The 22,485-nt window shown below is 61.0% G+C and overlaps 4 protein-coding genes across 7 annotated transcripts; 1 reads left to right on the forward strand and 3 right to left on the reverse strand.

Annotated features, from left to right (window-relative positions):
* Positions 1–362: 362 nt before the first annotated feature.
* LOC307180680 (heat shock transcription factor, X-linked-like) lies at positions 363–2,379 on the reverse strand (the record flags this gene model as incomplete). The annotated part of the gene is made up of 2 exons (XM_079911045.1): positions 363–878; positions 1,834–2,379. 2 exons carry the CDS (start codon positions 2,377–2,379, stop codon positions 363–365), a joined length of 1,062 nt encoding a protein of 353 aa, XP_079767171.1.
* Positions 2,380–3,025: 646 nt separating this feature from the next.
* On the reverse strand, positions 3,026–9,892 carry LOC307180681 (paraneoplastic antigen Ma6F-like). The gene is made up of 3 exons (XM_079911046.1): positions 9,083–9,892; positions 6,272–6,784; positions 3,026–5,281 (listed from the first exon to the last, which is right to left on the reverse strand). Exons 2-3 carry the CDS (start codon positions 6,711–6,713, stop codon positions 3,990–3,992), a joined length of 1,734 nt encoding a protein of 577 aa, XP_079767172.1. The 5' UTR covers positions 6,714–6,784; positions 9,083–9,892; the 3' UTR covers positions 3,026–3,989.
* Positions 9,893–11,505: 1,613 nt separating this feature from the next.
* On the reverse strand, positions 11,506–12,745 carry LOC307180682 (paraneoplastic antigen Ma6F-like; the record flags this gene model as incomplete). Its single annotated transcript, XM_079911047.1, has 1 exon — positions 11,506–12,745. The coding sequence occupies exon 1, from the start codon at positions 12,685–12,687 to the stop codon at positions 11,506–11,508; it is 1,182 nt and encodes a 393-aa protein (XP_079767173.1). The 5' UTR covers positions 12,688–12,745.
* Positions 12,746–19,358: 6,613 nt separating this feature from the next.
* Positions 19,359–22,485, forward strand: LOC307180555 (melanoma-associated antigen 10-like). 4 transcript variants are annotated; one of them, XM_079910933.1, is made up of 4 exons: positions 20,006–20,069; positions 20,384–20,481; positions 20,630–20,700; positions 20,775–22,485. In XM_079910933.1, exon 4 carries the CDS (start codon positions 20,840–20,842, stop codon positions 21,611–21,613), a length of 774 nt encoding a protein of 257 aa, XP_079767059.1. In that variant the 5' UTR covers positions 20,006–20,069; positions 20,384–20,481; positions 20,630–20,700; positions 20,775–20,839; the 3' UTR covers positions 21,614–22,485. The 4 variants fall into 4 exon arrangements, with proteins under 4 accessions (XP_079767060.1, XP_079767061.1, XP_079767059.1 ...); XM_079910934.1 differs by lacking the exon at positions 20,006–20,069 and adding an exon at positions 19,359–19,381 and having other exon boundaries at positions 20,384–20,700; XM_079910935.1 differs by lacking the exons at positions 20,006–20,069; positions 20,630–20,700 and adding an exon at positions 19,364–19,381.

The raw sequence follows: 22,485 nt of genomic DNA on the forward strand, positions 1-22,485 counted from the left end.
TCAAGGGTCTTTCTAGTGGGTGGACACAGGGCGTCTGAGGGGCTTCTCCAGGTGTCTGCTAGGTGCCCGCACTGTGCCGGGGGTGGGCTGTCACCTGTCATCGTTTCCTGCTGAGGGGACTCAACTGCTCAGCCACGCCCAGGACGGAGGCGCCAGACACGTGTTGGGTGGAACATCGCTCTCATGTCCCCGTGCTCTTTACTGCCCTGCAAGGTTCTGGCCGTGTTACCACCTCCGTGTGTCTGCAGGGTCTGCCTGGTCAGGGTCCTCTGTGGGCCTGCCTGGAGGGGCCGGGTATTCCAGGAAAGAGCGGGAGCCCACGCAGCGATGGCAGAAGTGGCTCAGCGGCCGACGGATCAAGGTCAGGGAGGCGGCAGGCCTGGCGGCCACCTCAGGCACCCAGGGTGCGCAAGAGGCAGCAGCGCGGCCCCCGGGAACTGCGCGGGGTGGGGGGGCAGGCTGAGGAGTTGGGAGGGCGTGGCCGCCAGGCCCGGCACGGGCCAGGGAGGACTCATCTGGGCGGGAGGCCAGGCGCAGCAGAGCCAGGGCACCTCGGCTGGCTGGGCCACCCCTGCCAGGACAGGGACTAGAGGGACCAGAATCTGCACGTTGGGATCCGGCGCGGGGGGCTCAGCTGCTGTCCAAGGAGGGGCCGGAGCGACAGGGTCAGTCCCGGCCAGGGCGGAGGCATGGTCGAGTTGCGGGTAGCTCGGGGTCCCCTGGATGTGCTCAGGAGACGGTGGGAGGCCGTCCTGCGGCTCCGCGGCGCTGGGCGCCGGGAGGTGCCCCGGGGCTGCCGGCTCGCTGTCCACCTGCCCGGATGCTGGTTTAGTGTGTACTCTCGGCTTCATCCTCACCAGGAGGTGCGGGCAGTGTCTCTGAAACAGGGGACTGTGGTAGAAGTGTAACTGAGGTCGCGGTTGAGAGAGAAAAGGAAACCCCGAGTCACAAAAGAGTTGCTCGCAAGCAGCAGCCGCCTGGCTGGGCCCCTGGGCGCCCTCCCCCAGCCGACCCAGGGCCTCTTTGGAGAAAGCGGGACCCGGTCCCAGCAGGACGCTGTGCCCCAGCTTTGACATCCCTGAGACTCGCTCACTCACCATCACCTTTCGCCCTTGGAAAATGACTGAAAATGGCCCCTTAGTATGAGTACAAGGCCCACGAAAGGGGACTTGGCGTTTGCAGGTACGAGACTGCAACAAGGTTCGGTAGCTTTCTAAGGAAGTGTCCGAATCGCCCCCTGGCCAGCACCTCCAGGGGCCAGACCGGGGACGCTGACTGCTTCCCAGGAAAGGACCTGCGCCCCCACTCAAGTGATGCTCTGGAGCTATGGGAGTCAAGGGGGCACACAGACCTCCCCCCTCCCCCCGGCGGGCCACTGTCCCCGAGCAGGAGGACGGGAAGGGCCAGCGTTGCAGCAGTGTCCTCTTGTCCCCCGCTGTGACTGCGGGTCAGGCACGAGCGGCACTGCCCACGTGTCAGGAGTACAGGATGACGCCTTGCCCGCGTGTGCTGTGAAATGATCACCACAGGGGGTCCAGTTCACACGCATCACCTCACACAGACACACCAAAGGGAAAAGGAGGAGGGAGAGAAGTGACGTCCTTGTGCTGAGAACGTTTCGGGTCCCCCCATAACAACGTCCCAACACAGCTCGCGGCACTGCCAGCTCCGGCCGTCACGCCGGTGCCCAAGTACCACCTTTAAAGGAAGCTCTCCCGACACGCCTGCCGCCGTCCCAGGCGGCCCCGGGGTTGGCACCCGCCCCCCACCCCCGGGCCCAGCGGCTCAGCCCCTGGAGAGGGCTCCTCCCCCGCCGTCCCCCGCCCTCCTTACCTCGCTCAGGACGTGGGCGGGCCGCTCCTTCGTGGACAGGTTGGTCACGCAGAGGGACGTGTGCATGTCCTGGTACACTTTGCTGAATCCATAGCGGTTAAGCTGGCGGATGAAGCTCTCCACACGTTCTGTCTTGAACACCTTGTCTAGGCCGTCCCTGTCCAAAACCTCCTTTTGAAACAGCGGCCTGTTGACGCCTATGCAAGTTCCGTCTTCATTCCACCCAATGGATGCAAAGCGACTGCTGTGGACGTTCGTCCACAGCTTCCTGGGAAAGGGGTGGAAGAGCAGGCTGCCTTCCCACACGGCCTCGCAGGCGGTGCGAGGCCTTTTCAACAAAGGCTCTTCCGTCAAATCCTGGAAAGCGGCTTCTCCAGGCAGCAGCCTGAGGTCGGGGTGCCCCGCGGGTACGGGCTGGTCCAGGGCGAGGGACTGGGGGGTGCAGCTCCCTGAGCCGAGGGCCGGAGCCGCTGTGTCGGGAGGAAGAGGCGCCTCGCCGAAGCCGGGCGCCCTGCCCGCGGCGGGGCCCTTCTCGTCCGCAGCCATGCGGAGCACGGCGTGCCCCTCCGCCACGTAAACGGGACAGTGCAGCGCGGCCGGCAGCACCCTGGGCTCACACTCCCGCTCAGCCCCTCACAGAAGTGCTCCGGTTGCTCGGGGGTGACAGCACAGCCCAGCCAGGAAGTGACATCCTAAAGGGCAGGCCCGTCAGCATGTCAGCCTCCTGCTTCACGCCCGTCATCGCAGGGGGCACGAAGACACTCGTGCACGGGTGCAGAGCCACAGGCCGAGCGCTCGTGCAAACCGGCCACGGCCTTCTGGTCCCGGAGCCCCCGGGCGAGGCACACGTGCACGGACCCACGTGTGACCCACGAGGTCAGAAGTCCTCCTGTGTGTCCCCTGGCCTTCCGGGCCGTGCACAGCACCCATGATTTCAAGCACGAGCATCGCCCGAGACGCGGCCCACGGTCAAGGTCGCTAAAACTTTACGATTCACCTATGAACTGGAAGAAAAACCCTCACAATGTCTGGGGCTGCAAAGTGCCTACCTTACCCTCTCCCTGGAGAGGTGTCCCATGGGTGTTGAGCAGGAATCGGACTCTGGACCCCCGCCCCCACCCGCAGCAGCCCTTTCCCTCCATTGCCCACAGCAGAGGCCAGACTCAGATGAAACGTTCAGGGAAATTTATTAAACAGAAACATTGACTGAAACCATTGAACACAGGGCATAACAACACACAGAGGAACTTCTAACGGCCACCGGAGCTCACACGTCCCGGCCCCACCCAGGGTCCTCAAAAAGGTGCCTCCGCTACACCCCACCCGGCGGCCCTCCATCTCCCCACAGTCTCCCTTCCTGAGGGCCCCGCGGGTGGCCTCTCGCCAGGAGGATGGGCGCCGGCCATGCCCGCTCCCCCCAGGGCAGACCCTCCATTTCAGGCCCACATGCCCGGGGCCTGGCCCTGCCCTATGGCGGGCACAGGACAGTCCCACAGCAGGGCGCACGCCACCGAGCCGGGGACGTGGAGTCCCGAGGAACAACGGGGTGGCCCAGCAGAACACAAGCCCTGGGGGGCCTCCCGCAGACCTCCTGCAGCCCCGGTCAAGGTCTTCCTTCCCAAGGTCCCAGGTGGGATCCCAGGTCCTGGGGTGGGTGCTGGCTGTGACCTCGTCCATCCCGTCCTTCCCGCCGGCTCCTGGGACTGGGCTCGGGGTCTCCACGCCACGCAGGGGTTGGGGGAACTGCTCAGAGGAGAACACATGCACATTTCCACAACAAGAAGCAGCGCTGGGCCTGAATCTATGCCCAGAAAGCACACGTTGAGCTCACGACACTGGCCCACAGAGACCAGAGCCTTGGCTGGCTCGTGGCGCACCTCAGGGCTCTGCGAGGGGACGATGGCTAGGGTGTGTGTGTTGGGGGGAGGGGAGCGGGGGCTGGGGGTTTCCTTGACACCTGGGTCCCTCTGGGGCCTACAGGGACACATTTGGGCTTGCCAGTACAGGGAGCAACCTGCCCCAGGGGATGATGAATAGGGGTCCCCTCTCAGGAGGGAGGCCCAGGCACCTGGAGTGGCCCCTAATATGGGGCCAGTAGGCTGCCAGGCCTGGCCTCCCCCTGCCTGCAAGCCTGGCAGCCCCACGGCCTGCTGAGCCTAGTGGCCCGAGGTGGACCCCGGGGGGCTCATCTCTGCAGCCCCGTCCTCATTTCCCGGCTCTTCTGGGATGGGCTTGAGCCCCTCCTCGGGGGTCTCCTCGGCCTCCTGGCCTTCTGCCTGGGCGAGGCCCTGTGGCTCCCAGCCAGGACCTCCTGGGGCCACCGGGGAAGCACTGCCCATCCGGCCAGGCATGGGGACCCCGGGGGCATCTGAGGGTCCTGCCTGACCTAGGCCCGCAGGGGCGGCAGCACTTCCATCTTCCTGAGTGGCCGTGGACGCCTTGCTGGTCTCCCCAGGGCCAGGGGCTGCCCTGGCGGCACCATGGTCTTCAGGGGCTGCCCTGGCGGCACCATGGTCTTCAGGGGCCGCCTCGCCAGCCTTGGCAGTGCCGGCAACTGCCGCACTGGCCTCCTCACGTGCCGGGTGGTCCTCGGCGCTCCCTTCCTTGGAACGGGCGGCCTGGGCGGTGCTATCTTCACCGGCCGGGGAGGCCTTGGTGCCATGTGCAGTGGTGCCTGCGGTGATGGCCTCATGGGCCGGGGCGGCCTGGGCGGCTGCTGCCAGGACTGCAACGTCCACACGGGCCTCTTCCTGCCCTGGGAAGTGCTCCCTGCTAGCCGGGTCGGCGTCCCAGGCCTCGGTCTTCTGGATGAGCCGCAGCATGCCCGCAAAGCCGGGAGGCCTCCTCATCAGCCGCCTCCTCCTCAGCGTGTCCCGGAGCGTGTCGTTCAGCCGGGCCCGCGTCAGCACCTGCCGGGCGCGCGCCTGGTCCGCCATGGCCGGGTGGATGGCCCCCTTCTCCAGGGCCGACTGCAGCAGGCCTTCCAGGCGCATCACGTACGCAGAGAGAGTCTCCTGGGGCCGCTGGGCACAGGTCACGAACTTCAGCCGAGCACTCCCCCGGGGGTCCTTGTTCCCAAACACCTGCACCAGCGCGGCCAGGCAGTCCTGGGCAGCCAGCTCGGGATCTTCCGCCAGGAGGCCGCGCAGGAGGTCCAGCGCGGGGCCGCGCAAGCTCTCCACCAGCCTCCTCCTCCTCTCCCTCTCAGACACGTGGCGCCACAGGTGCAGCGTGTGGCTGGCCTGCTCCAGCCAGCTCTCAGAGGACCCTTCCCCGTGGCCCGGCTCTTCCAGCCCAGAGAAGGTTCCCAGCTCCTGGTAGCCCATGCTGTCCAGCACGGGCTGCGAGGCCTGCCTCCACTGCTGGGTCCCGGGCCCTGCCTCACCCATGGCGCCTGCCGCTGTCACAACTGCTTCCTCAGGCGCAGCCGTTGCCCCGCCCGTGGGTCCTGCCATACTCAGAAGTCCTGCCACGCCTGCAACATTTCTGTAACCTGCAGCTCCTTCCTCATCTGACTCAGCTCCTGCTTCACCTTCAGCTCCTGCTGGACCCTCAGCTCCTGCTTGACCCTCAGCTCCTTCCGCACCTGCAGCTCCTTCCTCACCTGCAGCTCCCTCCTCACCTGCAGCTCCCTCCTCACCTTCAGCTCCCTCCTCACCTTCATCTCCCTCCTCACCTGCAGCTCCTTCCTCATCTGACTCAGCTCCTGCTTCACCTTCAGCTCCTGCTTCACCCTCAGCTCCTGCTTCACCCTCAGCTCCTTCCAGCCCTGCAGCTCCTTCCTCACCTTCAGCTCCTTCCTCACCTGCAGCTCCTGCTTCACCTGCAGCTCCTGCTTGACCCTCAGCTCCTTCCGCACCTGCAGCTCCTTCCTCACCTTCAGCTCCTTCCTCATCTGCAGCTCCTTCCTCATCTGACTCAGCTCCTGCTTCACCTTCAGCTCCTGCTTTACCTGCAGCTCCTTCCTCACCTGCAGCTCCTGCCTCACCTGAGGTTCCGTCGTCACCTGCAGCTCCTTCCTCATCTGACACTCCTGCTTCACCTTCAGCTCCTGCTTGACCATCAGATCTTTCCCCACCTGCAGCTCCTGCCTCACCTGAGGCTCCCTCCTCACCTGTATCTCCTGCCTCACCTGCAGCTCCCTCCTCACCTGCAGCTCCCTCCTCACCTGCATCTCCTGCCTCACCTGCAGCTCCCTCCTCACCTGCAGCTCCTTCCTCACCTTCAGCTCCCTCCTCACCTGAAGCTCCCACCTCACCTGCAGCTCCCTCCTCACCTTCAGCTCCCTCCTCACCTGCACCTCCCTCCTCACCTGCAGCTCCCTCCTCACCTTCAGCTCCTGCTTGACCCTCAACTCCTTCCAGACCTGCAGCTCCTTCCTCATCTTCAGCTCCCTCCTCACCTAAGGCTTCCTCCTCACCTGTGTCTCCCTCCATACCTGCGATTCCCGCCTCCCCTGCAGCTTCCTCCTCCCCTGCAGCTTCCTCCTCCCCTGCAGTTCCTGCCTCACCCGCCCTGCCAACCACTGCTTGTCCCTGGGGCTGCGCAGGGCAACTGGGTCTATCCTGTGAATCAGCATCAGGGGCCTGGGGCAGGCAGACCACAGTCCAGGGCCCTCCCTTGCCTGGTATTTGGCGGGGGAGCAAGCTTCGATTTAAACACTCAGCAAACTCGACCAGGGCAACACTCGACCCCAGCTCCTTTCTGTAGACCTTGCCCAGCACTCGGTACCTGCCCAGGGAACGCAGGGCAGCCTGCACAGCCTCCTGGAATTCCTGGTCTTTGCAGTCATCTGGGATTCCCAGGATGAGCAGAGATCGCTGAGCGTTCACGCCCATCGACCTGCACCAGTCCCGCAATACCGCCAGAGCCATCGCCATCTTCGAGGACCTGAGGGTGGGGGGAAGCGATCAAACAGGTGTGCACAGGCTGTTGAAGTGTGGGAATCGGCCTGTGGGTGCAAAGAGGAGAGAATCATGTTTGTGCCACACAGCCCACCCTAGTGCCCCTCACAGCAGCAGCCTGGAGCACCTCCCTGCCCTGTTTGGTTTGTTTGACTTTAGGAAACTTTTTTTATAAATTACATTTATTTACAAGATAGAAGGCTAGGGACTTCCCTGGTGGCGCAGTGGTTAAGAATCCACCTGCCAGTGCAGGACACACAGGTTCGATCCCTGGTCCGGGAAGATCCCACAAGCCGCGGAGCAACTAACCCCACGCGCCGCAACCACTGACCCAGCGCTCTAGAGCGCACGAGCCACAACTACTGAGTCCACGTGACACAACCTCTGAAGCCCACATGCCTGGAGCCCGTGCTCTGCAACAAGAGAAGCCACCGTAATGAGAGGCCTGCGCACCGCAACGAAGAGTAGCCCCCGCTCGCTGCACCTAGAGAAAGCCCGCGCGCAGCAACAAAGACCCAACGCAGCCCAAAGTAAAAATAAAATTTAAAAATAATAACAAAAGAGCACTTGTTGCGTACGACTCAAGAAACAATAATAAAGTAAAATAAAATAATTTTTTTAAAAAAGACAGAAGGCTCGTCACCTTTTCTACATTTCTGGCCTCAGTTTTAGGAAGCTGCCTTTTTCCCAAGGAATTTTTCAAGTCTTCCAATTTGTTAGCATAAACATTTCCATAATGTCCCATAATATTCCCCTACATCCTCTTTGTTAATGTACATCTGATCCGTAACGTTGGCCCTCTTTCATTCCTCATATTGGGGATCAGCGTTCTTTCTATGTTTCCGTGATTCATCGTTCTAGGACTTGCTCGGTTTCCTTGCTCTTTTGAAAGAAGCGCATGGCTTCGTTCACCGTGTCCATAATTTGCTTTCTATCACTGATTTCCTCTCTTAGCTCTCTTATTACTTCATTTTATGTTTCCTTTGCTCTTCTTCTTCTAGCATCTCTCAATGGACTGTCAGCTCACTGATTTTATGTCCTGACTCTTTTCTAACAGAAGCATTTAGAGGAATACAGTTTCCTCCTGTCGCTTTTTGCTGCCTCCCACTAATTTTGGTAAGTTGTGCTTTTTTAGTATTCACTTGGAAACATTTTCTAAGTCCCTCTGTGTTTTTTCTCTTTGATCCATGGGTTTCCCAATATTTGAAGATATATTATCATTAGTACCATCAAATAAAATTCCCCCGTGATGAGAAAACTTATCATGTAAACTTGCAATACTGCTAAATTTATGGAGACTGTTTTACAACTCTGGTATGGCGTGTCCGGGTGAATGTGCAAAGCACCCTCGTAAAGAATCTGTGTACTCTGTGTGGAGGCCAGGGCCTTGCCCTGCCCACCCACCTCTGCAATTCCTGTGCCACCCGGACAGAGGCGACCTGAAGCTCTCGATGCCTCATGCAGTGGGCCAGAGCCCCTCCCTGGACCCCACAAATCCATCTGCCATGGCCAACAGCCTCCACCAGATCACAGCAGCCCCAGCACCTCCCCCCTCTCAGCTTCACTTACGCCCCCCCCCGTGGCCAGGCGGCTCCTCCCCGACCCCTCGCACTGCATCCCCTCCATACACCCTCCCCCACCCACCAGCTGGTGGCGCTCCGCTCTGGGCCCTGGAAGCCGGGCGCCCCGCCATGCGTAGAGGTCGGACTGCCTCTCTCACCTCCCCACACCGGGGAGTCCTCCCCCGAGCACACTCAGCGCCAGGGGCTCTCGCTTCTCGTACCCCAGACGCAGAGCCCACCCGTCTTGCCCCCGCCCACCCGGGAGCCGGAGCCCCCTAACTGCCACGAGCGTCCTCCCCCCCACCCCACGCCCCGCCCTGCCCCGCCCCGGCGGGAGCTCCCCTAACGCCTACCGCACCCGCGCCCGGGAGTCCTCCCCAGCAACCCCCGCCTCAGCCTTCCTCCCGCCACACGCAGCAGCCGTTAGCCCTCCCCTCCGGTCTCGGCCCCGGGGGTGGGGCCCGCCCGTCCGATCCTCCCCACCCCCGCAGCCAGTCGTCCTCTCCTCTGGCCCCCAAGGCCGGCCCCACCCGACCAGCAGGAAGCCCTCCGCTCAGGCCCCCCCCACGCTTAGCCATCAGCCCCACCCTCTGCACCCCGACTCCAGAACGCCCCCCACCAGCCACCCCGGAAGCCAGCGGTCCTCCCCTCTGACCCACTCACTGGGGGACCCTTCCCTCAGCCCCCCTTCAGCCCGCTACCCTCCGCCGCCGCTCCCCCACTCCCAACCGAGCAGCCCGTAGCCCTCCCCCGACCTCCACTCCTTCCCGGGGCCCCCGGTACCTGCGGAGTCCAGCCCCCGGCAGAGCCCCCGCCTGTCTCCTGACTCGCTCTGACTCTGTGGATGGCTCCGGAGTCCCGCTCACGAGGGGCTGAAGAGCTCGTCTCAGCAGAGCAGCCAGGAACTGTGCCGCCGACTGTCCCAGGCACTCTGTGCGAACGCCACGTGGGCTTCCGGGTGCTCCCGGAAGCCCCAGGAAGATGAGGGAGAAAGTTCTAGACGTCTCTTTACCGAGAAACTGGTTGGATCAGAAGAGCACGTGAGGAGGCGCTCTGCTACGGAAGCAGCAGTAGCCATGCGCACTGAGGGCCTGAGGTCCCAAGGCTTGGCGCCTCCGGAAGCGAAAGACACGCCCATTGGCCTTCCACCAATAGGAAGGCCTCCTGCGAGGCTGCGGAGTTGGGGGAGCGAACTTGGCGATGCAGAGCCCGTTGTGGCAAGTACGTCCATTTGTCTTTACAGGTGGTTTTCTACTGTGATTGATAATGTCATAAACCTATTCTTATTTCTTTGGTTTGTTTTAACTTTTGAATTTTATTTTATGTATTTTTTTATACAGCAGGTTCTTATGAGTTACCCATTTTATACCTATTAGTGTACGTATGTCAATCCCAATCTCCCAATTCATCACACCCCCCGCCCGCCCCCACCATTTTCTCACCTTGGTGCCCATATGTTTGTGCTCTACGTCTGTGTCTCTATTTCTGCCCTGCAAAGCGGTTCATCTGTACCACTTATCTAGGTTCCACATATGTGCATTAATACACGATATTTGTTTCTCTCTTTCTGACTTCCTTCACTCTGTATGACAGTCTCTAGATCCATCCACATCTCTACAAATGACCCAATTTCGTTCCTTTGTACGGCTGAGTAATAAATAATAGTAATAAAGCTCTTCTTCATATGGACTGGTTTCTTGTCTAGCTGTATCAACTAGCCATCTTCTCACATGGCACAAGAGGATGAGGCAGCCGTCTGGGGCCTCTTTTATAAGGGAGGTAATCTCATTCATGAGGGCTCCCCCCTCATGGGCTAATCACTTCCCAGGGCCCCACCTCCAAATCCCATCCCTTTGGGGGTTAGAGTTTAACAGGTGAATGAGGGGGAGAGGTTTACAAATATTCAGTCCATAGCAGTGTCTGTCCATCTATTGTTGCTCCTATGTTCCCTTTTTCCTGCTGAGATAATCAAGGTTTTCATTTACATTTTAACTTCTCTACTGCCTTTTTAGGCAATTATCAGTTTTTGCTAAAACTTTACAATTCACCTATGAAATGGAAAAAAGCGCTCACCATCGCTGGGTCTGCAAAGTGCCTACCTTACCCTCTCCCCGGAGAGGTGTCCCATGGGTGCTGAGCAGGAATCGGACTCTGGACCCCCGCCCTCACCCGCAGCAGCCCTTTCCCTCCATTGCCCACAGCAGAGGCCAGACTCAGATGAAACGTTCAGGGAAATTTATTAAACAGAAACATTGACTGAAACCATTGAACACAGGGCATAACAACACACAGAGGAACTTCTAACGGCCACCGGAGCTCACGGGTCCCGGCCTCACCCAAGGTCCTCAAAAAGGTGCCTCCGCTACACCCCACCCGGCGGCCCTCCATCCCCCCCCAGTCTCCCTTCCTGAGGGCCCCGCGGGTGGCCTCTCGCCAGGAGGATGGGCGCCGGCCATGCCCGCTCCCCCCAGGGCAGACCCTCCATTTCAGGCCCACATGCCCGGGGCCTGGCCCTGCCCTATGGCGGGCACAGGACAGTCCCACAGCAGGGCGCACGCCACCGAGCCGGGGACGTGGAGTCCCGAGGAACAACGGGGTGGCCCAGCAGAACACAAGCCCTGGGGGGCCTCCCGCAGACCTCCTGCAGCCCCGGTCAAGGTCTTCCTTCCCAAGGTCCCAGGTGGGATCCCAGGTCCTGGGGTGGGTGCTGGCTGTGACCTCGTCCATCCCGTCCTTCCCGCCGGCTCCTGGGACTGGGCTCGGGGTCTCCACGCCGTGCAGGGGTTGGGGGAACTGCTCAGAGGAGAACACATGCACATTTCCACAACAAGAAGCAGCGCTGGGCCTGAATCTATGCCCAGAAAGCACACGTTGAGCTCACGACACTGGCCCACAGAGACCAGAGCCTTGGCTGGCTCGTGGCGCACCTCAGGGCTCTGCGAGGGGACGATGGCTAGGGTGTGTGTGTTGGGGGGAGGGGAGCGGGGGCTGGGGGTTTCCTTGACACCTGGGTCCCTCTGGGGCCTACAGGGACACATTTGGGCTTGCCAGTACAGGGAGCAACCTGCCCCAGGGGATGATGAATAGGGGTCCCCTCTCAGGAGGGAGGCCCAGGCACCTGGAGTGGCCCCTAATATGGGGCCAGTAGGCTGCCAGGCCTGGCCTCCCCCTGCCTGCAAGCCTGGCAGCCCCACGGCCTGCTGAGCCTAGTGGCCCGAGGTGGACCCCGGGGGGCTCATCTCTGCAGCCCCGTCCTCATTTCCCGGCTCTTCTGGGATGGGCTTGAGCCCCTCCTCGGGGGTCTCCTCGGCCTCCTGGCCTCCTGCCTGGGCGAGGCCCTCTGGCTCCCAGCCAGGACCTCCTGGGGCCACCGGGGAAGCACTGCCCATCCGGCCAGGCATGGGGACCCTGGGGGCATCTGAGGGTCCTGCCTGACCTAGGCCCGCAGGGGTGGCAGCACTTCCATCTTCCTGAGTGGCCGCGGACGCCTTGCTGGTCTCCCCAGGGCCAGGGGCTGCCCTGGCGGCACCATGGTCTTCAGGGGCCGCCTCGCCAGCCTTGGCAGTGCCGGCAACTGCCGCACTGGCCTCCTCACGTGCCGGGTGGTCCTCGGCGCTCCCTTCCTTGGAACGGGCGGCCTGGGCGGTGCTATCTTCACCATGTGCAGTGGTGCCTGCGGTGATGGCCTCATGGGCCGGGGCGGCCTGGGCGGCTGCTGCCAGGACTGCAACGTCCACACGGGCCTCTTCCTGCCCTGGGAAGTGCTCCCTGCTAGCCGGGTCGGCGTCCCAGGCCTCGGTCTTCTGGATGAGCCGCAGCATGCCCGCAAAGCCGGGAGGCCTCCTCATCAGCCGCCTCCTCCTCAGCGTGTCCCGGAGCGTGTCGTTCAGCCGGGCCCGCGTCAGCACCTGCCGGGCGCGCGCCTGGTCCGCCATGGCCGGGTGGATGGCCCCCTTCTCCAGGGCCGACTGCAGCAGGCCTTCCAGGCGCATCACGTACGCAGAGAGAGTCTCCTGGGGCCGCTGGGCACAGGTCACGAACTTCAGCCGAGCACTCCCCCGGGGGTCCTTGTTCCCAAACACCTGCACCAGCGCGGCCAGGCAGTCCTGGGCAGCCAGCTCGGGATCTTCCGCCAGGAGGCCGCGCAGGAGGTCCAGCGCGGGGCCGCGCAAGCTCTCCACCAGCCTCCTCCTCCTCTCCCTCTCAGACACGTGGCGCCACAGGTGCAGCGTGTGGCTGGCCTGCTCCAGCCAGCTCTCAGAGGACCCTTCCCCGTGGCCCGGCTCTTCCAGCCCAGAGAAGGTTCCCAGCTCCTGGTAGCCCATGCTGTCCAGCACGGGCTGCGAGGCCTGCCTCCACTGCTGGGTCCCGGGCCCTGCCTCACCCATGGCGCCTGCCGCTGTCACAACTGCTTCCTCAGGCGCAGCCGTTGCCCCGCCCGTGGGTCCTGCCATACTCAGAAGTCCTGCCACGCCTGCAACATTTCTGTAACCTGCAGCTCCTTCCTCATCTGACTCAGCTCCTGCTTCACCTTCAGCTCCTGCTGGACCCTCAGCTCCTGCTTGACCCTCAGCTCCTTCCGCACCTGCAGCTCCTTCCTCACCTGCAGCTCCCTCCTCACCTGCAGCTCCCTCCTCACCTTCAGCTCCCTCCTCACCTTCATCTCCCTCCTCACCTGCAGCTCCTTCCTCATCTGACTCAGCTCCTGCTTCACCTTCAGCTCCTGCTTCACCCTCAGCTCCTGCTTCACCCTCAGCTCCTTCCAGCCCTGCAGCTCCTTCCTCACCTTCAGCTCCTTCCTCACCTGCAGCTCCTGCTTCACCTGCAGCTCCTGCTTGACCCTCAGCTCCTTCCGCACCTGCAGCTCCTTCCTCACCTTCAGCTCCTTCCTCATCTGCAGCTCCTTCCTCATCTGACTCAGCTCCTGCTTCACCTTCAGCTCCTGCTTTACCTGCAGCTCCTTCCTCACCTGCAGCTCCTGCCTCACCTGAGGTTCCGTCGTCACCTGCAGCTCCTTCCTCATCTGACACTCCTGCTTCACCTTCAGCTCCTGCTTGACCATCAGATCTTTCCCCACCTGCAGCTCCTGCCTCACCTGAGGCTCCCTCCTCACCTGTATCTCCTGCCTCACCTGCAGCTCCCTCCTCACCTGCAGCTCCCTCCTCACCTGCATCTCCTGCCTCACCTGCAGCTCCCTCCTCACCTGCAGCTCCTTCCTCACCTTCAGCTCCCTCCTCACCTGAAGCTCCCACCTCACCTGCAGCTCCCTCCTCACCTTCAGCTCCCTCCTCACCTGCACCTCCCTCCTCACCTGCAGCTCCCTCCTCACCTTCAGCTCCTGCTTGACCCTCAACTCCTTCCAGACCTGCAGCTCCTTCCTCATCTTCAGCTCCCTCCTCACCTAAGGCTTCCTCCTCACCTGTGTCTCCCTCCATACCTGCGATTCCCGCCTCCCCTGCAGCTTCCTCCTCCCCTGCAGTTCCTGCCTCACCCGCCCTGCCAACCACTGCTTGTCCCTGGGGCTGCGCAGGGCAACTGGGTCTATCCTGTGAATCAGCATCAGGGGCCTGGGGCAGGCAGACCACAGTCCAGGGCCCTCCCTTGCCTGGTATTTGGCGGGGGAGCAAGCTTCGATTTAAACACTCAGCAAACTCGACCAGGGCAACACTCGACCCCAGCTCCTTTCTGTAGACCTTGCCCAGCACTCGGTACCTGCCCAGGGAACGCAGGGCAGCCTGCACAGCCTCCTGGAATTCCTGGTCTTTGCAGTCATCTGGGATTCCCAGGATGAGCAGAGATCGCTGAGCGTTCACGCCCATCGACCTGCACCAGTCCCGCAATACCGCCAGAGCCATCGCCATCTTCGAGGACCTGAGGGTGGGGGGAAGCGATCAAACAGGTGTGCACAGGCTGTTGAAGTGTGGGAATCGGCCTGTGGGTGCAAAGAGGAGAGAATCATGTTTGTGCCACACAGCCCACCCTAGTGCCCCTCACAGCAGCAGCCTGGAGCACCTCCCTGCCCTGTTTGGTTTGTTTGACTTTAGGAAACTTTTTTTATAAATTACATTTATTTACAAGATAGAAGGCTAGGGACTTCCCTGGTGGCGCAGTGGTTAAGAATCCACCTGCCAGTGCAGGACACACAGGTTCGATCCCTGGTCCGGGAAGATCCCACAAGCCGCGGAGCAACTAACCCCACGCGCCGCAACCACTGACCCAGCGCTCTAGAGCGCACGAGCCACAACTACTGAGTCCACGTGACACAACCTCTGAAGCCCACATGCCTGGAGCCCGTGCTCTGCAACAAGAGAAGCCACCGTAATGAGAGGCCTGCGCACCGCAACGAAGAGTAGCCCCCGCTCGCTGCACCTAGAGAAAGCCCGCGCGCAGCAACAAAGACCCAACGCAGCCCAAAGTAAAAATAAAATTTAAAAATAATAACAAAAGAGCACTTGTTGCGTACGACTCAAGAAACAATAATAAAGTAAAATAAAATAATTTTTTTAAAAAAGACAGAAGGCTCGTCACCTTTTCTACATTTCTGGCCTCAGTTTTAGGAAGCTGCCTTTTTCCCAAGGAATTTTTCAAGTCTTCCAATTTGTTAGCATAAACATTTCCATAATGTCCCATAATATTCCCCTACATCCTCTTTGTTAATGTACATCTGATCCGTAACGTTGGCCCTCTTTCATTCCTCATATTGGGGATCAGCGTTCTTTCTATGTTTCCGTGATTCATCGTTCTAGGACTTGCTCGGTTTCCTTGCTCTTTTGAAAGAAGCGCATGGCTTCGTTCACCGTGTCCATAATTTGCTTTCTATCACTGATTTCCTCTCTTAGCTCTCTTATTACTTCATTTTATGTTTCCTTTGCTCTTCTTCTTCTAGCATCTCTCAATGGACTGTCAGCTCACTGATTTTATGTCCTGACTCTTTTCTAACAGAAGCATTTAGAGGAATACAGTTTCCTCCTGTCGCTTTTTGCTGCCTCCCACTAATTTTGGTAAGTTGTGCTTTTTTAGTATTCACTTGGAAACATTTTCTAAGTCCCTCTGTGTTTTTTCTCTTTGATCCATGGGTTTCCCAATATTTGAAGATATATTATCATTAGTACCATCAAATAAAATTCCCCCGTGATGAGAAAACTTATCATGTAAACTTGCAATACTGCTAAATTTATGGAGACTGTTTTACAACTCTGGTATGGCGTGTCCGGGTGAATGTGCAAAGCACCCTCGTAAAGAATCTGTGTACTCTGTGTGGAGGCCAGGGCCTTGCCCTGCCCACCCACCTCTGCAATTCCTGTGCCACCCGGACAGAGGCGACCTGAAGCTCTCGATGCCTCATGCAGTGGGCCAGAGCCCCTCCCTGGACCCCACAAATCCATCTGCCATGGCCAACAGCCTCCACCAGATCACAGCAGCCCCAGCACCTCCCCCCTCTCAGCTTCACTTACGCCCCCCCGTGGCCAGGCGGCTCCTCCCCGACCCCTCGCACTACATCCCCTCCATACACCCTCCCCCACCCACCAGCTGGTGGCGCTCCGCTCTGGGCCCTGGAAGCCGGGCGCCCCGCCATGCGTAGAGGTCAGACGGCCTCTCTCACCTCCCCACACCGGGGAGTCCTCCCCCGAGCACACTCAGCGCCAGGGGCTCTCGCTTCTCGTACCCCAGACGCAGAGCCCACCCGTCTTGCCCCCGCCCACCCGGGAGCCGGAGCCCCCTAACTGCCACGAGCGTCCTCCCCCCCACCCCACGCCCCGCCCTGCCCCGGCGGGAGCTCCCCTAACGCCTACCGCACCCGCGCCCGGGAGTCCTCCCCAGCGACCCCCGCCTCAGCCTTCCTCCCGCCACACGCAGCAGCCGTTAGCCCTCCCCTCCGGTCTCGGCCCCGGGGGTGGGGCCCGCCCGTCCGATCCTCCCCACCCCCGCAGCCAGTCGTCCTCTCCTCTGGCCCCCAAGGCCGGCCCCACCCGACCAGCAGGAAGCCCTCCGCTCAGGCCCCCCCCACGCTTAGCCATCAGCCCCACCCTCTGCACCCCGACTCCAGAACGCCCCCCACCAGCCACCCCGGAAGCCAGCGGTCCTCCCCTCTGACCCGCTCACTGGGGGACCCTTCCCTCAGCCCCCCTTCAGCCCGCTACCCTCCGCCGCCGCTCCCCCACTCCCAACCGAGCAGCCCGTAGCCCTCCCCCGACCTCCACTCCTTCCCGGGGCCCCCGGTACCTGCGGAGTCCAGCCCCCGGCAGAGCCCCCGCCTGTCTCCTGACTCGCTCTGACTCTGTGGATGGCTCCGGAGTCCCGCTCACGAGGGGCTGAAGAGCTCGTCTCAGCAGAGCAGCCAGGAACTGTGCCGCCGACTGTCCCAGGCACTCTGTGCGAACGCCACGTGGGCTTCCGGGTGCTCCCGGAAGCCCCAGGAAGATGAGGGAGAAAGTTCTAGACGTCTCTTTACCGAGAAACTGGTTGGATCAGAAGAGCACGTGAGGAGGCGCTCTGCTACGGAAGCAGCAGTAGCCATGCGCACTGAGGGCCTGAGGTCCCAAGGCTTGGCGCCTCCGGAAGCGAAAGACACGCCCATTGGCCTTCCACCAACAGGAAGGCCTCCTGCGAGGCTGCGGAGTTGGGGGAGCGAACTTGGCGATGCAGAGCCCGTTGTGGCAAGTACGTCCATTTGTCTTTACAGGTGGTTTTCTACTGTGATTGATAATGTCATAAACCTATTCTTATTTCTTTGGTTTGTTTTAACTTTTGAATTTTATTTTATGTATTTTTTTATACAGCAGGTTCTTATGAGTTACCCATTTTATACCTATTAGTGTACGTATGTCAATCCCAATCTCCCAATTCATCACACCCCCCGCCCGCCCCCACCATTTTCTCACCTTGGTGCCCATATGTTTGTGCTCTACGTCTGTGTCTCTATTTCTGCCCTGCAAAGCGGTTCATCTGTACCACTTATCTAGGTTCCACATATGTGCATTAATACACGATATTTGTTTCTCTCTTTCTGACTTCCTTCACTCTGTATGACAGTCTCTAGATCCATCCACATCTCTACAAATGACCCAATTTCGTTCCTTTGTACGGCTGAGTAATAAATAATAGTAATAAAGCTCTTCTTCATATGGACTGGTTTCTTGTCTAGTTGTATCAACTAGCCATCTTCTCACATGGCACAAGAGGATGAGGCAGCCGTCTGGGGCCTCTTTTATAAGGGAGGTAATCTCATTCATGAGGGCTCCCCCCTCATGGGCTAATCACTTCCCAGGGCCTGAGGGAGGACTGAGGGGAGCCTGGACCCCAGAACAGAGTTGGCCCTGGGAGGCCAAAGGGCGGAATGAGCACGTGCAGCACTTCCTGACATCCGGGTCTCAGAGACGCTGCGTAGGGGGAGCACGGGGCGGGGTCTCAGAGAGGCTGGGTAGGCGGTATAAGGGTCGGGGTGTCTGGTGGGCACGGGAGAGAATCCCAGGTCCTTCGTTGAGTCAAGGTGAGTGCCCTGAGGGAGGACTGAGAGGAGCCTGGACCCCAGAACAGAGCTGGCCCTGGGAGGCCATAGGGCAGAATGAGCACGTGCAGTACTTCCTGAAATCCGGGTCTCAGACACGCTGGGGAGGGGAGTATGGGGCGGGGTCTCAGAGAGGCGAGGGAGGGGGTATAAGGGTCGGGGTGTCTGGTGGGCACGGGAGAGAATCCCCGGTCCTCCGTGGAGTCAAGGTGAGGGCCCTGAGGGAGGACTGAGGGGAGCCTGGACCCCAGAACAGAGTTGGCCCTGGGAGGCCATAGGGCGGAATGAGCACGTGCAGCACTTCCTGACATCCGGGTCTCAGAGACGCTGGGGAGGGGAGTACGGGGCGGGGTCTCAGAGAGGCTAGGGAGGGGGTATAAGGGTCGGGGTGTCTGGTGGGCACGGGAGAGAATCCCAGGTCCTCCGTGGAGTCAAGGTGAGTGCCCTGAGGGAGGACTGAGGGGAGCCTGGACCCCAGAACAGAGCTGGCCCTGGGAGGCCATAGGGCGGAATGAGCACGTGCAGCACTTCCTGACATCCGGGTCTCAGAGACGCTGCGTAGGGGGAGCACGGGGCGGGGTCTCAGAGAGGCTGGGTAGGCGGTATAAGGGTCGGGGTGTCTGGTGGGCACGGGAGAGAATCCCAGGTCCTTCGTTGAGTCAAGGTGAGTGCCCTGAGGGAGGACTGAGAGGAGCCTGGACCCCAGAACAGAGCTGGCCCTGGGAGGCCATAGGGCAGAATGAGCACGTGCAGTACTTCCTGAAATCCGGGTCTCAGACACGCTGGGGAGGGGAGTATGGGGCGGGGTCTCAGAGAGGCGAGGGAGGGGGTATAAGGGTCGGGGTGTCTGGTGGGCACGGGAGAGAATCCCCGGTCCTCCGTGGAGTCAAGGTGAGGGCCCTGAGGGAGGACTGAGGGGAGCCTGGACCCCAGAACAGAGTTGGCCCTGGGAGGCCATAGGGCAGAATGAGCACGTGCAGTACTTCCTGACATCCGGGTCTCAGAGACGCTGCGGAGGGGGAGCACGGGGCGGGGTCTCAGAGAGGCTGGGGAGGCAGTATAAGGGTCGGGGTGTCTCGTGGGCACGGGAGAGAATCCCAGGTCCTTCGTTGAGTCAAGGTGAGGGCCCTGAGGGAGGACTGAGGGGAGCCTGGACCCCAGAACAGAGCTGGCCCTGGGAGGCCATAGGGCGGGATGAGCACGTGCAGCACTTCCTGAGATCCGGGTCTCAGACACGCTGGGGAGGGGAGTATGGGGCGGGGTCTCAGAGAGGCTGCAGAGGGGGTATAAGGGGCGGGGTGTCTGGTGGGTACGGGAGAGAATCCCAGGTCCTCCGTGGAGTCAAGGTGAGTGCCCTGAGGGAGGACTGAGGGGAGCCTGGACCCCAGAACAGAGTTGGCCCTGGGAGGCCATAGGGCGGAATGAGCACGTGCAACACTTCCTGACATCCGGGTCTCAGAGACGCTGCGTAGGGGGAGCACGGGGCGGGGTATCAGAGAGGCTAGGGAGGGGGTATAAGGGGCGGGGTGTCTGGTGGGCACTGTGGAGAATCCCAGGTTCTGTGTGGAGTCAAGGTGAGGGCCCTGAGGGAGCACTGAGGGCAGCCTGCAGCCCAGAACTCAGTTGGCCCTGGGAGGCCGTCACGTGCAGCACTTCCTGACATCAGGGTGTCAGAGAAGCTGGGGACCTGGGATAAGGGGCGGGGTCTCATGAGGGCAGAGGGTAAAATGTCAGGTCCCTGGTGGACTAAGGTTAGGGCCCTTAGGCAGGACTGAGGGGACCCTGAGGGAGGACAAAAGGGACCCACCAGGTCACCGCCCTTGCAGGTGGCCGTGGGAGGCCCCGGGGTGGGATGAGCACGGTAGGCCTGTCCTGACGTCCTGACGTCAGGGTCTCGGAGAGACTGGAGACCTGGTATAAGGAGCAGGGACTCACACTGGCAGACGGGACAATCCCAGGTCCTGCCCAGAGTCCAGCCTGCACGCGAGGAAGGAAGGACTGAGGACGTTAGACCCCAACACAGGGAGGGATCCTTTGCCCTTCCGCGGGGGCCTTGGAGGCGCCAGAGCACGGTCAGCAGATGAGATGTTTCCTGACCTCTGGGTCGGGGTCCTCAGGAGGTCAGGTGTTTGGTGTGAGGGGTGAGCCTTCAGGTCCAGAGGGTGGACTCCCAGGACCCCGAGGGAGGACTGGAACAGGGGCCTCAACAGAAACCTGCCCCTGTGGTCAGCGCTGGGAGGCCAGGCAGGATGTGAGGAGGAGGTGAGGACCCAGCATCTCCCCATCCTAGGACCCTCGGGAGGCCCTGGGCAGGTGCGGCCACCTGTGGGGCCCCCTCACTGCTTTCTGTTCAGATTCGGGGTCCTGTTCTGAGTTTCCCCTCCGGCCTGCAAAGGGGAGGGTCCAGGCCCTTAAGGGGAACAGTGAGCACGACGAGCGACCCCGAGGGGACCACCCACCCCAGAACTCAGCACTGGGGGGACCTCACAGAGTCCGGCCCAATCCTCCTACCAGCACCGAGGCCCAGAGCTGTGCCACAGTGTACACAAGAGGTGCGCCCTCCATTCCTCTTACAGGGGCTCCAGGAACCGGGAGGCGAAGGCCCAGGTCTGAGGACCGTGTCCTCAGGGCACAGAGCAGAGGAGGCCCAGGCAGCGCCAGGAGCCAAGGGGAGGTGCGTGCCCTGAGTGTGTACCCAGGGGCTCCCCCTCCCAGAACAGAGGGGACCCCACAACACCCAAGTCACCCCACCGCCCTGTCAGCCCCAGAACCTGGGGCCGTGCTGGCTGCACCCTGAGGAGCCCCCTCACTTCCTTCTTCAGGTTGGCAGGGGACAGGCCACCCGGGAGGAGCGCCCCTGTGAGGCCCGAGGGCAGCCCTTGAGACGAGACCTGTAAGTGGCCTTTGTCAGGGCTGCCCAGGGTGCCTTTCTCCGCCGAGGCCGCTCACACCCCCTCTCTTCCCCAGGTACGAGGTCCCCTGCCCACACTCCCGTGGGCGGCCCGACCCCAGTGATCAGGCCCCCGGTCGAGATGAGTGAGCTCCGCCAGCCTGAGGCCGACCTTGAGGCCCCAGTCCCGGCCCAGGGTCCGGTGGAGGCGCCGCTGCTGGGGGCTGCGGGGGAGGAGGCCGCATCCCCCTCGTCCTCCGCCTCCCCTGGCGCCCCCTCCTTCTCCGCCTATGCCGAGCCCTTGTCCCGCGAGGCACTTGTTGCGCTGATGGCTGACCTGGTGGGGTTCCTGCTCGTCAAGTTTCGTACCGGGGAGCCGACCTCCGAGGCGGAGATGCTGAGTACGGTCGTCCGGGAGCATCGGGACCACTTCCCCGTGGTCTTCCGCCTCGTTTGCGAGTGCCTGCAGCTGCTGTTTGGCGTGGACGTGAAGGTGGTGGACCCCCGCCAGCGCACCTACGTCCTGGTCCCCACCCTGGGCCTCACCTGGGATGCAGTGCTGAGCGACTGGCAGCGCACGCCCGAGGCCAGCCTCCCTCTGCTGGTCCTGACCATGGTCACCCTGTTCGGTGACCGCGTCCCTGAGGAGGAGGTGTGGGGAAAGCTAGGCACCCTGGGGTTTTGTGGCGGGAGGGAGCTGCTCACCGAAGTGTGGGTGCAGACGGGCTACCTGAAGTACCGGCAGGTGCCCCACAGCGACCCTGCCCGCTACGAGTTCCTGTGGGGTCCCCGGGCCTACGCGGAGGCCAGCAAGCGGCAGGTCCTGCAGTATCTGCTCAGGAGCAATAGCATGGATCCCAGGTTCTTCCCATCCGTGTCTGCAGGGAGTGTGAGCGATGAGGAAGAGGGAGCCTGAGCCAGTGCAGCAGCCAGTCCCACGTCCAGCAGCTTCTCCCGTGGGGCAGGAAGGGGGGCTGATCCTTCACTCTGAGTTTGAAGAGGGAGCGGTCAGCCTTCTAAGCAGTGAGAGCCGGGCGAGTTGGGGGAAGCCGGTGTGCAGCATTTTGGGTTCCTGTTGTGTATGTTGACATGGACTTCCATGTCGTTTTCTTTAGGAATTTTTCTTTAGGAATTTTTCAAATGTTGGTTCTTTGAATAGAAGACTAAACAAGCTTCAGTGTCTAACTTTGTGTATGACGTTAATCCCACAGGTATTTGCACTAATTCAGTTCAAGAACAAGAGTTTTGCTGTTTTGTAAGAGAGGTTGGGAAATCTCCCAGTTCGTTTTGTGACCGTGTACAAGATAACAGGGAATTGGAATCAGAACTGCTCTGGAAAGGTGGAAGTACTTAGCAGTGCTATAGATGGGAGAAGAAATAGAAAAATAAGAGTCATTGTTGTTCCAATTCTTGCTTCCCTGTCTTGTCTGTCATTCTGTAAATAAAACGAACTATCTCTGTTGAGTTGGATTTGCACGGGTATTTTAAGAAAGTAGGAGAAGGTTCATCTGCGTCAATAAGCCCCCTGCCCACTGGCTTGTTTATTCCGCAGACCTCCACGGAGCCTCTGCTCTCCGGAAGGGCCTGTGTTAGTAGCGGGAACGCTAGGAAAAGCAGGACACACCCACACCTAGAGTGATGGTCTAGGAGCCACTGTCACATGAGGAAGGTGGTGAGACGTCCCCTAAGTCCCACAGAATAAGACAACATGGGACGAGGCGGTGGGGCTCCAGGAGCGAGCCCTGGAGTGTTAAGTGCCCCGAGCCAGGGCACTTCGGGCCTTTGGGA

The sequence above is a fragment of the Stenella coeruleoalba genome, assembly GCF_951394435.1.
Source record: "Stenella coeruleoalba genome assembly, chromosome: X".
In the NCBI taxonomy this organism is placed as follows: Eukaryota; Metazoa; Chordata; class Mammalia; order Artiodactyla; family Delphinidae; genus Stenella; species Stenella coeruleoalba.

What these genes read in the sequence shown, in the direction of transcription:
- LOC307180681 (XM_079911046.1), bottom strand. Translation starts at nt 6,713, where the DNA reads ATGGCGATGGCTCTGGCGGTATTGCGGGACTGGTGCAGGTCGATGGGC. An exon ending in AGGGGAGGCGGGAATCGCAG is followed by an intron (nt 5,282 to 6,271) that starts GTATGGAGGGAG and finishes TGAGTATGGCAG; the next exon opens with GACCCACGGGCGGGGCAACG.
- LOC307180555 (XM_079910934.1), top strand. Translation starts at nt 20,840, where the DNA reads ATGAGTGAGCTCCGCCAGCCTGAGGCCGACCTTGAGGCCCCAGTCCCG.